This window comes from Acomys russatus, chromosome 24 (assembly GCF_903995435.1).
Source record: "Acomys russatus chromosome 24, mAcoRus1.1, whole genome shotgun sequence".
NCBI lineage: Eukaryota > Metazoa > Chordata > Mammalia > Rodentia > Muridae > Acomys > Acomys russatus.
The window spans coordinates 25876754-25892712 of record NC_067160.1 but is presented as its reverse complement, the minus strand read 5'-3'; the positions used below and the strand labels follow the sequence as shown (position 1 = coordinate 25892712).

At 46.0% G+C, this 15959-nt stretch overlaps 1 protein-coding gene across 2 annotated transcripts in view; it reads right to left on the bottom strand.

Annotated features, from left to right (window-relative positions):
• Window positions 1-15659, bottom strand: part of Ly75 (lymphocyte antigen 75) — a 129033-nt gene extending 113374 nt beyond the window's left edge. The window contains exons 1-3 of one of the 2 annotated variants that reach the window (XM_051166114.1): window positions 15500-15659; window positions 8044-8415; window positions 922-1092 (exon numbers count right to left, since the gene is read on the bottom strand). In XM_051166114.1, the coding sequence (XP_051022071.1) occupies window positions 922-1092; window positions 8044-8415; window positions 15500-15593 (637 nt within the window). In that variant the 5' untranslated portion in view covers window positions 15594-15659. The remainder of the gene's footprint in view (window positions 1-921; window positions 1093-8043; window positions 8416-15499) is intronic. The other variant, XM_051166113.1, reaches the window with a different exon arrangement.
• Between the last annotated feature and the right edge of the window lie 300 nt (window positions 15660-15959).

Genomic DNA, 15959 nt, shown 5'->3' with positions numbered 1-15959 from the left:
AAGGCAGAGTAGGGAAGTATGCTGGAGAATGAGGCATTGGGAATACCGGCCTCTCCACCAGGACTCACTACCCTCACAGGTCCTTCCATCAACCTGGGCCTGAAACTTCTGACCCCAAACTAAAGTGAGAGTTTAAATGAAACAGTTCCACGCTTAGCCGCCATCTGCTTGTTATAAATTACAAGAAGAAACAAGCGCTGTGTGTTAAAAAACAACAACAACAAAAACCCCCAAAACTCCAATTAGATTTCAGGTGTCGAAAAAGCCTGAAGCTTAGTCTAGAAAGGCAATTCTTATAGAGAGGTCCTCAGACCAGCATCGTCAGAATGACCTGGGAACTTGTGAAACTGCGGACTCTCAGGCTGCACCGCAAATCTGCTGAAGTGGGCTTCTGTTCTAACAAACCCTCCAGCCTGCCCTGGTGCTCCCCGAGGCATTGAATCCCCGGTCCTGTCTAAGGTCTTCATGCTGGCCAGAAGCTTAAAGTCTCTTAAGGAGAGAGGCCACCAGCCTGCCTTTTCCATGGGCAGGACAGTAAAGCTATGTGGGGCAAAGGTTTCAGAGGCAGGTTTCTCGCTTGCTTCATGAAATGGACAAAGGTGATTTGCTTCTGTTCAAGCTACGGTCTCCTATAGCCCACTTTCTCCTGAAGCTGCCGTCTCCCATCCCCTCATGCCCTTTCCACTTTTCCCGCCCTTGTCTTCCATGACACAAACTGTCCTGCTTTTCTTCTTGCCTGACTTCTGAAGGCAAAATCAAAGCAAATTCAAAGCTGCAAATGCACACTCCTCCTCTAGGATAGCATCTGCTGCAGACACTTTCAAGTCATCTTAAATCTCCGCTCCCCCACCCCCACCCCCTTTGCCACATACAAAAGGCGTCCTCTTGTACCTACTAAAGAGTTCACCAGCCCATACATACCTGGCTTTAGGCAGATGCCCCACTTTTGATCATATTCATAATTTAGGGTAGTGGCACACCATGGCCCACTATGATCTTCATCATGAACACAGTCATGGTGCCATGTCCCACCAATTAAGAAGGGGAATTCACAAGGCCTCCCATAAGAGTTGCCATCTCTGGTGTATATCTCTGTGGGGTGGGGAGGAAGAAAAGAAGAGTTAAAAGCTGAACAACCATCTTAGACCAGCTCATTTCTAAAACCTTTAAAGAAAGAGTGTTGGCTCCACTTAGGAGCCTACAATATCTGAGCAGGCTACATGCTGTGGAAAGAGCATAGATGCTCGGGTCTCTCTGCTTGGAAGGCTGAGGTCTCCTGCATGCCTAGAGACAAGCTTAGCTTCTGCATTTCAAACTGAGAACACCGGCTGTTGATTACTACAAGGGTTGTCCACTGTGGATTTGGTGAGAGAGTCAGATCTCTTTTCTGTGAGGTAAGGAAGTAATAAAAGACCCTGGCTTGATCAAGTAAGAAGAGTCTAGACTCCAGCATGGGTAGCAGAGACAGGTGCTTCCTCAAAACGGGCATCCTGACAGAGATTCAACTCACCTCTACTTCCTCGGTGAGTGTGAGGCTGACGTGGTGGAAGTACGTGTCAGCTTTGGAATCATATATGCAGTTAGAAAGATGGACAAGGGACACCGTTGCCCAACAGAACTGAGCCTATGGCTTTTAAGGAAGTGACGAAGGAGAGCTGCTAGATTCCTGAGAGAGTCAGGACGTGGGAATTCAGGTTACGGGGAAAAAAAAAAAAAAAAAAAAAAAAAAAAAAAAAAAGAAAAGAAAAGAAAAAAGAACTGACCTTAACAGGGCAGTCATGGGAGAAGCTAAGGAACAGTGAGGCAGGTACAGCTCTAGCTTTCATTTTAATTATTGTCTCTGGTCCCCAGAGAGGCATTGGAAAACATCACACTACAGATTTATGCCTGGGAACCCCAGAGGAAGCGCTCAATACTATGCCAATAACAGTCTTCTCGAAAGCATGTTTTATAGAGCACCTAACCGTGTAGCTATTTCTGTAACCTTTTTCTTTAGCTTCAGTTTCTTTAAAACTCTGGTTATTAGCTCATGAAAATATGGCCATTAGGGGGAGCATAGTCATCAGATCTCATTAACCTTCTTCAGGCGTCTGAGTCCCTCAGAAAGTCTCAAGGACATGCTCTAAAGTATGCTGGAGATAGCATTGGATTCTACCTGTCTTTGATCATTCTCCAGTGTTCAGAAGCCTGAAGTGAGACTTAAGTTTGGAAGGTAGGATGTACACAGCAGCACAAAACAAGTAAGAACCATCTGGATGCTTTTCTGTGGGGGAAAAAAAATCTTTTGTGGGTGATTGATTTCTTTTTCCTGTGCCACACAAATGGCTTTCAAAAGAATCCTTCTGCTAAAGAGTGTGGTGACCTTTTGTTTTATAAGGAGCCTGCTCATCACATATGTTTCAAATCTGGCCACATCAAAAATTTCCCCAAGGCACATGACCAATTTCCCTTCCCTGATTACAAGACTGAGGGGAGACTCCGGAGCATGGTGCAATGCCGCTGCTGCTGGGACTACCAGGTTTTTTCCAAAAACTTTTTATCCCTATATGCAAAGTGCTTTCAGACAGATTTCTGCACTCGTTCCTCACCACAAACCTGTGAGATCAGAGTTATTTGTGAAATTCCCCCCTTTGGAGGAGTGTTGAAGGATGTATCTGGTGGCTTGTTGTGACACCTCTTTGGGCAGTCACTGACACACACCAAAAACTTCCCACCCTTAACTGCTTTTGCTGGCTTCAAGTTACACCCAGCTCAAAGATGACTGTCCCCATACAGCTCTCTGTGTCACACAGTGCTTTGTAAACCAATAAGCAGACAACAGCCATGATGGATGATGCAGGCACCTAGCTGATACTCTCACCTGTCCTCTGCTGTTGTCAGGCCACCTGGATCTCATGGGTTTCCCTAGTATGACAGGTTCTCCTGATGTGTGTGGATTCAGGGTGACAACATCTTCAAATCAACAACTGAATGTGTCATCGACACACATTTGTGAGATCAGGTACTTACCTGAAAAGTGAACTGCTTTAGTGATTAGAAAGACAGAGTTTGGTAGGTTTTTAAAGAGCCACCAAGAGCACAGAGTTCAGAGTTCAGTTCATCCTCTATGTGAGTCAACAGACATGATGTGAAGATGCCAGGTGGGTCAAGGTGTCTTATGATATAATTGTTTATACAGGAGCTAGTTAAAAGCAATTCACTCATATCTTTTTGATATAACTAAAGCATTTTAGTATAAAGGTGATTCCTATGAAATTTGAGGAAACTCAAAACATAATGGTAAATAAGTGTTAAGATAGTCAAAGTTAAAAAAAAAAAAAAAGGCTACAAAACTAAGCGAGAAATAGGATACTGTTATTTGAGGAAATGAATCCTAAATTTGATCCCCAGCTTTGCTACAACAAGCTGGGTAACCCTTGACTTTACTTGGTGGGACCTGAGTACCCTATTTTCCTTCTCCTTATAAAGATAGACAACTGACTTGAGCATGGTCCAGTATAGAGAGTTCGAGTGAGCAGGCCTGGAAAAGGTCCCTTACTTTAGACTAGGAAGGGGCACGTGTAAGTTTAAAGTTGAAATTGGCAGGGTTAAATTGGTTAAAGCTGAATAGTGGGAGAAGAAAGCAGGACAGTTCCAGAGGGGCTTGTACAATTCTGACTCGTGGGACCCAGAGAGGTCCAGAGAAGGCAGCGGCTTTGGCCTTGGTCTCTGTGCAAAATAGAATCAGAGGCATATTTTAATTAGGCAGAACTCTGTGTGTCTAAAAAGTTTTTAGCATTTCAAGTATTAAGTTTGGAAAGATAAGGAAACAAATTCAGCCTGCTGGCCATGCTGCTGGCTCTGTCGCTCTCCTGGGCGCTGTGGAGTGTTCCTAGTGCCCCTCCCATTTTTTGTGCTGCTGATCACTTTAGCAGTTGAGTGAATATTACCAATGTATAAATAGAACACGCCAAATGAAAGAGAAAACAAGATTTAGTGAAACGAAGGCACTTTAGGGACCGAGGGAGTTAATGATTACATGCATTCTCTCAAAAGAACCAAGGAGGGCCCGGAGAACAATAAAGCTCTTCTGAGGAAGCCAGCCTTCCTGATCCCTGAACAAACACAAATAAGGCGCAAGCTGAAGCCATTCTTTCGGGTTTGATGTTTTCTTTTAGTCACCAAGTTAGAGACTCTTGTTGCACAACATTTAAGCTTGTCTTTAAGGAGTCCTGAAAGCAATTGCTTTAACTCCAAGCAAGAACTCTGTTTTCCTCTGTGCTCTCTGTCTCTGTCTGTCTGTCGGTCTCTCTGTTTTTCAAGACAGGGTTTCTCTGTGTAGCATTGGCTGCCCTAGACTCACTTTGTAGACCAGGCTGGCCTTGAACGCACAGAGATGCGCTTGCCTCTGCCTCTCAAGTGCTAGTCACTAGGCCTGTCTTAGCCAGGGATCTCTTGTCTCTACCTCCAGGTCAGTGATATTATAAACAGCCTGCCACGGCCACTCAGGATTTCTGTGGATGCTAAGGATTCAAACTGGGGTTCTCACACGTGCACAGCAAGCATTCCCCCCCTCCCCCACTGAGCCATCTGACCCTCGGGTAACAACTCTGAAGTTCCAAAGGAAGCTGGCCAATAGAAACAACTTAGTGATTCAGCGATCGTGGCCTGTAGGAAAGGAAAAGCCCGTCTCCAAGTTTCTAATATTTCTTCATTAAGGGCAGAGCTAGACACTCTTGGAATTTTTTCCCCTGATCTTCAAGAGAAATAGAAAGAGATTCTCCAAGCAGAAAACCTGAGCAGATATAATGGTTAGGCTGGGACTTAAGCTGACTTCCTGAATTCGTGGCTAGATGTAGGAGGACGTCCTTAATCTTCCCTTCAAACACCTTTAAGTTGACTATGGCCATAGACTCGGGAAGAGGGAAGGACAATCTTAATGGAGGGAGGAGGACAGTAGAACACAGGTGATGTGGAGGGTTAAGTAGGGAGAGGAGCGGGAGGGTAGGGGGAGGAGGGAGTTCGGAGAAGAATAACACTTAGGAAGTTTAAAGAATATATGAAAACCTGAGTTTTAAATGCTTCATATAAATGAATAGCTACATATTTTCCTATGCAAGAATTTACCTGGAGTTACCCTACACACGGGTATTGCTTCTCCCAGAAGCCATAGGTTGCTAAATAAAAGGACCAGTGCCGAGTGTAGGATACTTCCCCTCAAGTTGTTGGTCAGAGGTGTTCCAAAGATCTCCCAAACAATCAAGCTGTTGACACTGCTCTTGGTTGCCCATCAGAACTTGAAGGTGAGACCCTGTTACTGAAGGTACTAGAAATATTGGTCAAAGGACATGGAGAAATCAAGCTGCTTCTGACCAGAAGGTTTTCTTCTTGCTGGGTAGCTTCCATAGTGCTGGAAGATGCTGTCCAGTCTGCTGGGAGTGGTGGTGGTAGTAGGGGAGTCATCAACAGTATTACCCAGCTATGAATGCCGTAAACTGCAATGGTGACCAATGTGGCAAGAAATGCCCACGGCTGGGACAGTGGCACCAACATAGTGGGGGTGACCAATCAAGTCTTGATTAGATTTAAGGCCCACTCCACAGGAGGAAACACATGCCTGGCATGTAGATATGGTCAAGACTTATGATTGGAGAGCTCACAGGCCCTAGTAGTGAACAAACTACTTTTGTTCTGAAAAATAGACATGATAGAAAACCACCAGATAAATTTATATCTCTTTACCTGTTGATTAGTGCAGCTCTCAGACTTCATCAGAGAAGTCTTTTTCTGTGGTGATGGTGGTGGTGGTGGTGGTGGTGGTGGTGGTGATGGTGGTGATGGTAGTGGTGGTAGTAGTGGTGGTGACAGTGGTGGTTGTGGTGACAGTGGCGGTGATGGTGGCAGCGGTGGTGGTGGTGGAGGAGGAGGAGGTGGCGGAGGACACAAAAACTCACAACTGGCCAGAAAGAGGACATTCATGCACACCCTCTTCCCAAGGCCCAGGAATCATCTCAAGAGGGAATTGAAACATTGTAAAAGGGGTTCGAAATTTACTGCATGTATTGTCCTTGGCTGGTGCCATAGTTTGAGCAGGACCCCTGGGGCCCAGATCTGCTCATCATGTTCTTCTTGTAGGTTTCTAGGACCCTCTGGATCCTTCCATTTCCCCATTCTCCCATGCTTCTCTCACCTAGAGTCCCAATAGGATGTTCTCCCCTCTGTCCCACTTTCCTGGTAAGTGAAGACTTTCATGGGACATGCCCCTTAGGCTAGTGTCCAGATATAAGTGAGTATATACTATTTGAGTCTTTCTGCTTCTGGGTTAACTCACTCATTGATAGGACATTCTCCACAACTGAGTGGAAAGTGGGGTCTGACTTTCACACATACTCTGGTGCCCCATATTTGACCACGTCTCCTGGATGGGGAGGCCTGGTGGCACTCAGAGGAAGGATAGAAGACTACCAAGAAGAGACTTGATACCCTATGAGCATATACAGGGGGAGGAGGTCCCCCTCAGTCACACTCATAGGGGAGGGGAGTAAGGGGAAAATGGGAGGGAGGGAGGAATGGGAGGATACAAGGGATGGGATAACAATTTAGATGTAATATGAATAAATTAATAAAATATATTTAAAAAAAAGAAAAATTGTAAAAGAGCCAGAGGTCAGGGAGGATGGCTGTGAACAGTGTCTTTTGGACAGGACAGGACTGCCGCACTCATGTGCTCACAGCAGGTGTGGTTGCCTGCATAAGATGTGCTTAAGGTCAAGCCAGCCAATGCCTAGCATGGGCTGGGAAGTGTTCCTGAGACCCCATCCCTAGCTGAGCAATATGCACAGTTGATGGTTCAGTGGGAAGGAGAGTCAGTTTTCTTTAAGGATGTGTTGACCATGGTCCAGAAGAAGGCCCCACAGCCAGGACTACATGAGCAGCACACACTAGAGTCAGTGAGTTACTAAAAATAAAAGAGAGGACATAAAACTGGAAGCTAAGAAGGTAGGGGTGGGCCTGACAGGAATTAGGACAAAGAGTTGGGAGTAAAAACAATCAAAATATACTGCAGTAAATCCTCAAAGAGGAAATACTTTAAAAAAAAATTCAAGACTCATTGCAATCTAGAGCAAAGATCATGACAATATTTATATACTTGCTTTTGGCAATGATCAAAGAAAAGTTGACACGTAAAATGTCAAATCATAACTACAAAGAGCAACAAGTGATACCTATGCCAAAGAGACTTTCAAAATATCTCCATTATATGAAAATTCCTAAGCATAGAAAATAAACCACTTCTTCTTTATTATTGGTTTTTAATTTAGAGTTAGATCAATTAGATTATGTGTCTTTAGCCTATATGAAATATTTCCTATCAGTATAACATTTCCTTTTCCCTAGCATTCAGAATAGCATCATGGGAGGTAAATAAACAAGGCATAGGAATTCAAGTCCTAGGTTTACCACACCAAAAGGTTGTATGACCTCAGATAACACACCTAAGCTTTCCTAACCCTATCTACAGAGGGGCAGGGTGGGGGCACCCATCAACTTCACAGGCGTGCGGTAAGATTGGAGCGCACAGTGACCACTCTCGTGACTTTATTTAAACTCAGTTGTGCATATTCACTTGTGGGGAGCTGAGAGAAGAGCAGATGAAGTCCTGAATGGATGTATACCGTTGACATGGGCACAGCTGTGTAAAGGACCAATGCCTCAGAACCATGGGAAGTTGGCAAAGCGCTCTCCATATGATCAGAAAGATATGGTCCAAGTACATGTGATTACCAACCATTGACCAGTGTGTGCACAAACTAGCAACTGCAGCTTCCTTCTCCTGGATGTGTGCAGAGTGAGACCGCTAGCCCACAGAGACCTCTTTCCAGGCCTAGCCAAACAGTCCCCCTGTGCTGTAGCTAATAAATGCTCTGAGGTTCTGGGTTGCTTCAGCAGTTCGTGCCACTCCACCCCAGTCAGGTTTTCCAGGACCAAGCTATGCTGAGTATGACATTTGATGCCAAGTAAAATATTACAGCAAGCGGGTCAAAGTCCCTCTTGGGTACTCACCATGGTAAGGCTGGTCACAGAGGTTCTCCTGGGAGCCTCCCTTCTTCCAGACATCAGATGAATTTGTTTTGGCTATGGCATATCCATCTTTCAGAGCCAGCCTGTACTGGGCAGCAGTGTATAGAGAATTGTGCTCACATTTCCACCACAGCATGACATTGGAGTCACAGCTGAACATCCGCAGGTTATCTGTGGCTTTGGCAATATCTAGGCCAAGGCACTTTTGGGATTCCAGGTGAAAGAGCCGGTGCTGGGACACCCACTTCCACAACATGTTCTTAGTTCTGCTACAGTCCTGTGCCACTATCCAGTCAGACAGTGGCTGGATGCACTTGCCAGTGTTTTCGTTGACGATGGTGAATGGATCGTTACCTGGGCCAAGACGTGAAGGAAGACGTGTCAGGATTCCGAGTCACGTGACAGATGCACCTTGCTACTGCTTTGTTTGCTGAGGAGAGTCAGATTAGCGGTGATTGCTCTCACCTTTGGAATTGGTAAACTCCTGTGTTCTACAAGGAGTGAGGGCCAGAGTGTAGGGTGAGAGCAAGGGCTCTAAAGCCAGTCCACCTGTGCTCGTACTTTGCCTCTACTGTGCTACCTACGAGATCTGAGCAAATGATTTAACTTTTTGGCTTCTCACTTGTAAGGCTGTACCTGTGCATGCAAGGATGCGGGCACAAGCTGACCCATGCCAGTAGACAGTAGGGTGTGTACTGGAGTGTGCTAGTCCATGGAAGGTTCCCTGCCTTGCTTATAAGGCAACCACTTCAATTTCCCTTTTCTTCCACAAGTGGTCTGTGGCTAATGAAAAAGTTTCTGAGTCTACTGGGACCGCATCTCTGTCTTGCAGCTTTCGGTTCCACAGCCTATAGGTCACACCATCAGACTCTGCTCCTTGTCCCTACCCATTGTGAAGACAGGGCGCCATGTTCCTCTGGCTTAGGGAAACTCACCGTGGCTATGCAAAGAGGAATCTACTTAAAAACCACTTCTCCGGAACCTTCCGAGGAAGCCTGTCTCATTGAGGTACAGTGGTGGAGAGGGGAGAACTTCCGAGAAGGCAGGGGGTAGGGAAACTTGGGTAAAGTAATGGGAGAAAATAGCAGATCTGGTTTCTGAGGACGGGGAACCTGTGGCCACCCCCACTGCAGCACCTCCAGGAGAGCCAGAGGCTGGGGATTCACCGTGTAAATCACCTGAAGGGGACCAGACAGTGGATTCCAGGAATAAAACCTAAGCCACCAGGTCCAATGTATGGTATGGCACGTGTGAACCAGAGTCAATGAGAATTAACCAGTGGAAACTAAAGACCAAGGGATGAGGCCTGGACAGAGGTGGAGATAAAGGTGCTGTCACCTTACTGGGATGGGAACACAGAATCAAGTTTAATTTTTTTTTTTTTTTTAAACAAATTAGTTCGGTGTTTCTCATACACCTGAGTTTGAGGACCAGGATTTATATATATTACAAGAAACCACAATGAACCACTTTCGTCAGCTCTTTTACAAAGAAAAACAAATTGGCATAAATGGTCATGCTGTCATGCTGATGAGCGTAAAGCTGGACTATTTTAGACAAGCTGAAACAGTCACTGTTAAGGAGCCAGAGTTCACCTGAACAGCATGAAAGATTTTGGTTCCCAAAAATGTTTTCATTTTGAGTTCAGCTTCACAGTCATTGGTTTTTTTTTTTTTTTTTTTTTTTTTTTTTTTACAAACACAGGAAATGCTCTCAAGTCAAGAGTTAAAGAGTTAAAAATTATCATGCAGGGGGGGGGTGGACACTGTTGGCTAGAGGGGAAATTTCACCATGTAAGTCAGAGCTACAGAATCCTATCTGATTATGTGAACTTTGGGTGGTATTTTGTTGTTTTAATTAACAGCAGCAGCATGACCAACAACGGGAAGCAACAACAAAGAAAACCTTAAAGCCCTAGTTATTTCTGCTTCCAAATTTGAATGTAAAGGGATTACAGACTGAGGTGTTGGCTCACTGGTTAGAAGCACTTACCACACTAGCATGAGCACCTTGTTTTGAATCTCCAGGACCCACTTCCAAGAGGGGCACGTAGCCTGAGTGTTTATAATGCTAATGTTCCCACAGCAAATGAAGGCAGAGACAGGAGGCCCCAGAAGCTCTTGGGTCAGCTAGTCTGGTGTAAATGATAAAAACAAACAAACAACCCCCCCCCAACAAAACAACAAAGAAACCCTATCTCAAATAAGGTGTAAAGTCGGGACCAACACCCAGAGCGATAGTGCGTGTTGTGTGTGCAGTGTGCGTGTGTGTACACACACACACGAATCAAAACACTGCATGGGACAGCTGTGAGGTGGGTTTGTACAGCAGCAGCAGGTGTCCCTCCCTCTTTCTTCTTTGACACCCCTCTGTCATTCTTTCTCTGATGGTCACAGGTTGGGAGGATAGTGAGCCAAAAGGAACATTTCTCTAATGGGCTTTCCCAACACTGTCAATCTCTTCTCACCTATCTATTTTTACTCTTTCCCCACATCTCTCTCCCACATCTCCAAAGGAACCCATGTGTTCCAAAGTATCACAAAGTAGAGCAGATGAGAAGTCTGCTGATGTGGCCCTCTCCCCTGTGAAAAGATTCCTTGCCTTGACCGTGTCTGAGTCTCAGTGCTCTTTCTGAACACTCCGCTCCATGACCCTTGACCCTGAACAGGTTACCTGGGCAAACAGAAGCTTTGCTTTCTTTTGAAGGTTTCTCTTTCTTTCTTTCTTTCTTTTCTTTTCTTTCTTTCTTTTTTTTTTTTTTTTTTTTCCGAGACATGGTTTCTGTCTGTAGCCTTGGCTGTCCTGGACTCACTTTGTAGACCAGACTGGCCTCAAACTCACAGAGATACACCTGCCTCTGCCTCCCAAGTGCTAGGATCCCCTCCCCTCCCCCAATCGCTGGCTTCTTTTGCAGGTTTCTTAATAAAATTTGGTAGGTTAGGTCCAAGTCCTAGTGTGGTGGGAGAGCAGTATTGGAATTCCTAGATTGAAGACCTACATGTATCACCAGTTTGCCGAAAGCCTCCGGGCAGCCATTTCCTCCCCCATGGTCCTCGGATCCCTAAACACCAGACGGAAGCTGTGGAGCGGAAGCTGTGGAGCATAGGCCAGCAATGCCAGAGCTAACACCCCACGCTTTCGCCAGGCATCAGTGCCCTAGCTCCCCAGGTCTTACTAACCTTTGCTAAAGTCGTCGAGGCTCATACTACGGTACTGCCAGCAGCATATGAAGTCATTCTAATTTCATTTATACTGAACATGTGGAATTAGTCAACAAATCCTGCTTTATCAACCCTCATGGGGAGAGAGGAAGTTTTACATTTTTCATTTTCTACATTTGGTTACTTCCAGGACACTTGTGGACTTACCAACTTTATAGGAGCCAGACTACAGCTGAGGGTGGAGTAGCAGGGAGTAGCAAAAAAGGGGTTGCTGATGTCTTAAATTGTACTTTTGAATGTAGGTATGTGTGTCAGACTAAGCCTGGACTTGACCTGAGCATATAATCAATAGCAATGTTTGACACTTACAGCAATGAGATTGCTTAGGAAAATTATTCCTTATTCATGATTTGAGAAACTTGTCATTAGCCTTCATATATAATATATGTGTAAGCATTAATAAAGAATCTACTTGCTGGAGGGAATTTTATTCTCTCATAATAGTTTCCTATGCCATTCTTAGCTCTAAGCAATAGCTGTTCAGTCTGCCTCAGTTTTGTGGCATTATGGGATTGTAGACTGAAGAGTGGAAAGGATAAGCTAAAAATAATTTCTTATACATAGTATTTTATAAACTCCTATAAACTATTTAAGAAATGCATTGTACTTTTAGTGAATAGTCTATGGTGCTCTGCATCACATGGAGCGCTTTGAGCATGCCAGGCAAATGTTCTTGCGCTGAGTTCCTTCCAAGCCCCAAACTGGATTCTGTCCATAGCTTTATATTACATCTTGTCCACTTTCCATCTCTGCACTAATCCTCAACGGAGTTTTCACATTCATCTCCAGATATGTGTTTGGGACACATCTGAAGGGCAGTGGTTGATGACAAGTCTAACTACATCTTAGAGTCCTTTTGATATGCTTTATTTTATATAAAGACTTCGGTGAATTTAAGGGAATAGCTAAGGGGCACTGTCATAATTGAAAATGGCTTTTAATTTTATTATTATTATTATTATTATTATTATTATTATTATTATTATTATCATTATTACTTGGTTTTTCAAGATAGGGTTTCTTTGTGTAGCCTTGGCTGTCCTGGACTCACTTTGTAGACCAGCCTTGAACTCACAGAGATCAGCCTGCCTCTGGCTCCTGGAGTGCTGAGATTAAAGGTGTGTGACACCATGCTCGGTTTATTTTTATTTTTATTTTTACTTTTGGCTTTCAAGACAGAGTCTCACTAGTAGCCTTGGCTATCCTGAAACATACTCTTTAGACCAGGCTGGCTTCAAACTCAGAGATCCTTCTGCTTAAAAATGATTTTTTTTTTTTTTTTTAGCACTTATTTCTATCAAAGAAAAGCGTCTCTTTTTAACATTTTCTTGGTTGTTCAATTGCTTAGCCACCCCCCCCCCCCACGCAAGAACTCTGCACATCCTGGGAGAGAAGCTGTATGTGAGCGTATATGCTCTATAACCATAGACCCACAGGAAGCGGAAAGGCGTGGGGAGGTGGAGAGGACAAAGATGGCGGGCCTTATCATTCCCAGGGACTTTCCACAGATTACTTTGTTAAGTGTTTTGTGGTTCCTGTCAAGTGGAAAGAAGTACAGATGGAGAGGGGGGAAAAAAAAAACCCCAGAAGTGTGGGCTCGCTTTTCAAAACAAGTCCCGAAGAGACAATTGGGTTCATGGTCATATACCAGGTATCAGAAAGCAAATAATTCTAGATTGGATGGTGTGGGTGGTGAGATGCTCAGAGGTACCCAAAGCAGTGGTTCTCAACCTTCCCAATGCTGCGACCCTTCAATACAGTTCCTCATGCTGTGGTGAACCCCAGCCACAAAGCTGTTTTCATTGCTGCTTCATAACTGTCATTTTGCTACTGTTAGGAATTATAATATAAATACCGGTGTTTTCCCGTGGTCTTAGGTGACTCCTGTGATGAGGGTCGTTCAACTCCCAAGCCCACAGGTTGAAAAAAAAATCCTGCTGTAGAGGATCACATTACTTCACGCTGTTAGCTCTCCAAGGAAGCAAAAAAAAGTAAACTTGGAATCTCCCCAAGAACAGAGAGATACATTTTCAGCGTTTGGGTGGCCAGGACCAGCTGCCCAAGCTCCTTGCATACATGTGACACAGTACATGCCATTGCTAGCACCCTGAATCTGACCGACTGCCACACAAGCTAACAAAACAGATGGAAGCTCAAACTCCATTTCTGTGCTGGATGACTTGGTGGCTAAGAGTGCTTGTCAGTCAAGCATAAGGACTTGAGTTTGAAACCTCAACGCCCACATTAAATTAAGAGAGAGAGAGAGAGAGAGAGAGAGAGAGAGAGAGAGAGAGAGAGAGAGAGAGAGGAGGCAGAACCCTGAATTCCTGCGACCCCACAGTTGTGGGGCAGATGGATCCCACGAGCTCGACAGCAGCCAGCCTAGACAAAATAGCGAACTTCCTGTTCAGTGAAGCGACCCTGCCTCAAGAGTGTAAGGTGGAGAGTGATAGAGGAGATGAGACAATGTTCTCTGGTTTTTACACACACACACACACACACACACACCAAAACAAACAAGCAAAACCCACCAAATCTCTCCATGTGTTCACCCCAAAATGAGGCTAAAGGCTAAGGGAAGGAGAAGGAATGCCACGGGGGGGGGGGGGCAGGAGACTTGGGCTTTGCCTCCTTTGCTTTGGGTCATGAGACGGGCATGCGGATCGTAGAGACTGCCTTGTTCTCCTCAGAGTTCCCATTGTCCCTGCTGAACACCACCACCAAAAGCAACTTGGGGAGGAGAGGGTTTCCGTTCGGTTTCTGCTTCCATAGACGCCAGGGCAGGAACTCACGGCAGGAACCACAGAGGCCACAGAGGAGTGCTGCTTACTGGCTTGCTCCTCAGGGGTTGCTCAGGCATGCTTTCTTATATCACTCAGGATCACCTGTCCTGGGGAGGCCCCACTCACAGTAGGCTGGGCTCTCCCCTATTAATCACCAATGGGGAAGATGTTCTTTAGATTCGACTGTAGAGCAACCTGATGGAAGAATTTTCTCAATCAAGGTTCCTCTTCCCAGATAACAGTAGCTTCTGCCAAGCTGACTACAAACAAACAAACAAACAAACAAACACAAAAATCCCAACCGGGACATTTGGAAATTAAGGAAATCTGAAAATTTGCGAAGGAGTTGAAACAGGGCTCGCAGATGTAGACGGAAGCCGAGAGGTAAGTAATTGGAAGTTGGCATGCTTTCGCTGTAAATTGCTGCAGGCAGATTGACAGAATTGAATTCTCTTATCAATAAAAGATTTTCCTATTAATATCTCCTTTGGGGGTTCCCAGTGCAGAGGGTCAAGGGAAACTTGTGAAGACTGAGTCAATCAAGATAGGATTCATTCCAGCTAGGTTGAAGACACCCACTCTTTCAGGAAACTTCCTGTAACTCTGGACAAAGTCTACATCAGAGTTAACTAAGCATTATCTCCAAAGAAAGCAAGAGCCACACTCAGCTTCCTGAAATCCATCTTGACCACCTTTTTTTTCTCTGCACCGGAGTGGGCAAGTGTTCATGCCCTACAGGCTGCCAATTACATAGTCCCACCAAGTGAAAAAGGTCCTTGGCACACCTTTCGCTGAGGCAAAAAGAGAAAGTAAAAGCAAAAAATCTAGCTGCTAAGTGGGATGGTGGTGCTGGCCCTACCTTGAGCTTTACCAAAGGCTCCTTTCCCCACTGACAGGAAGTGGCCTGCACTTCTGCTTGGGGCCAGCTGCCTGAGTAGGGAGCATTTGGACATAATAACCAAATTAGAGGCGCTTCTGCTTTAGGTGACAGGGAAGGACATCCTAAGATTCCTTCCTGGCTGACTTCTGGAGACAACGTTTGACCCTGATTTCCTTTTCACTGCCTTCAGTGGCCACAGTGATGAAATCGTGATCACTGTGAATGCTTGAGGAGTCAGTGAAGAAGGCTCATCCTTGTCCAGGAGAGGCCAAGATGTCCAAGGGGGTGACAGGGATGCACGGGAGTGGGGTGGGGGAACCACAGGTGACAGCTGCGGGGACAGCTGAGGAAACAAGGGACAGAGAAGCCTCTGGGGTAGGACTGCGGACCTCCTCTAGGCAGAGGGTCCCTTCACACCACACGACCCTGCCCCCTGCCCTCCTATGACAGACCTCCCGGCTTGTTCGCTCCAGAGACACCAGAGCAAGGCGAACGCAACCTGGCCCCGGAGGAGACAAATGCTCAGAGCAGCAGCGTCGAGGCCACCCGGTTACCTGAGAGCTCAGAAGGCTCCACAAGCCTGAAGCACCGCAGCAACAGCACGAGCAGCCCCGCCGCCCGGCCTGGGGTGGCCCAGCGCGTCCCCATCTCCGGTCCCAGGACTCTCAGCTGCTCACACCGGCTCTAAGGGTGAGCCCTGCCGGCCGCACCGTGCCTCTGGGGCAACCTCTGGGGTGCTTAAGCCCCGCCCTCGACGCTCTCGGCCAATCAGAGCTGTGCCTCGGGTCCTGGGCCGAGCCGGGCCGCGCAGGATTCCGCCCACCTACAGACGTCGGTGAAGGTTTGGAACCTCCAGAAGGCGGGAACTGTGTGCAGGAAAACCGCAGGGTATGGAGGTCCCGCTCCCCCCACCACCTTCTTAAGCAAACGTAGGAAAGTGCGGCTCCGTCAGTTTAGGACTTGCCCTTCGGTTGTAGACAGGCAAGGCAGTGAGCGAAGGCTTCATACTGTGGG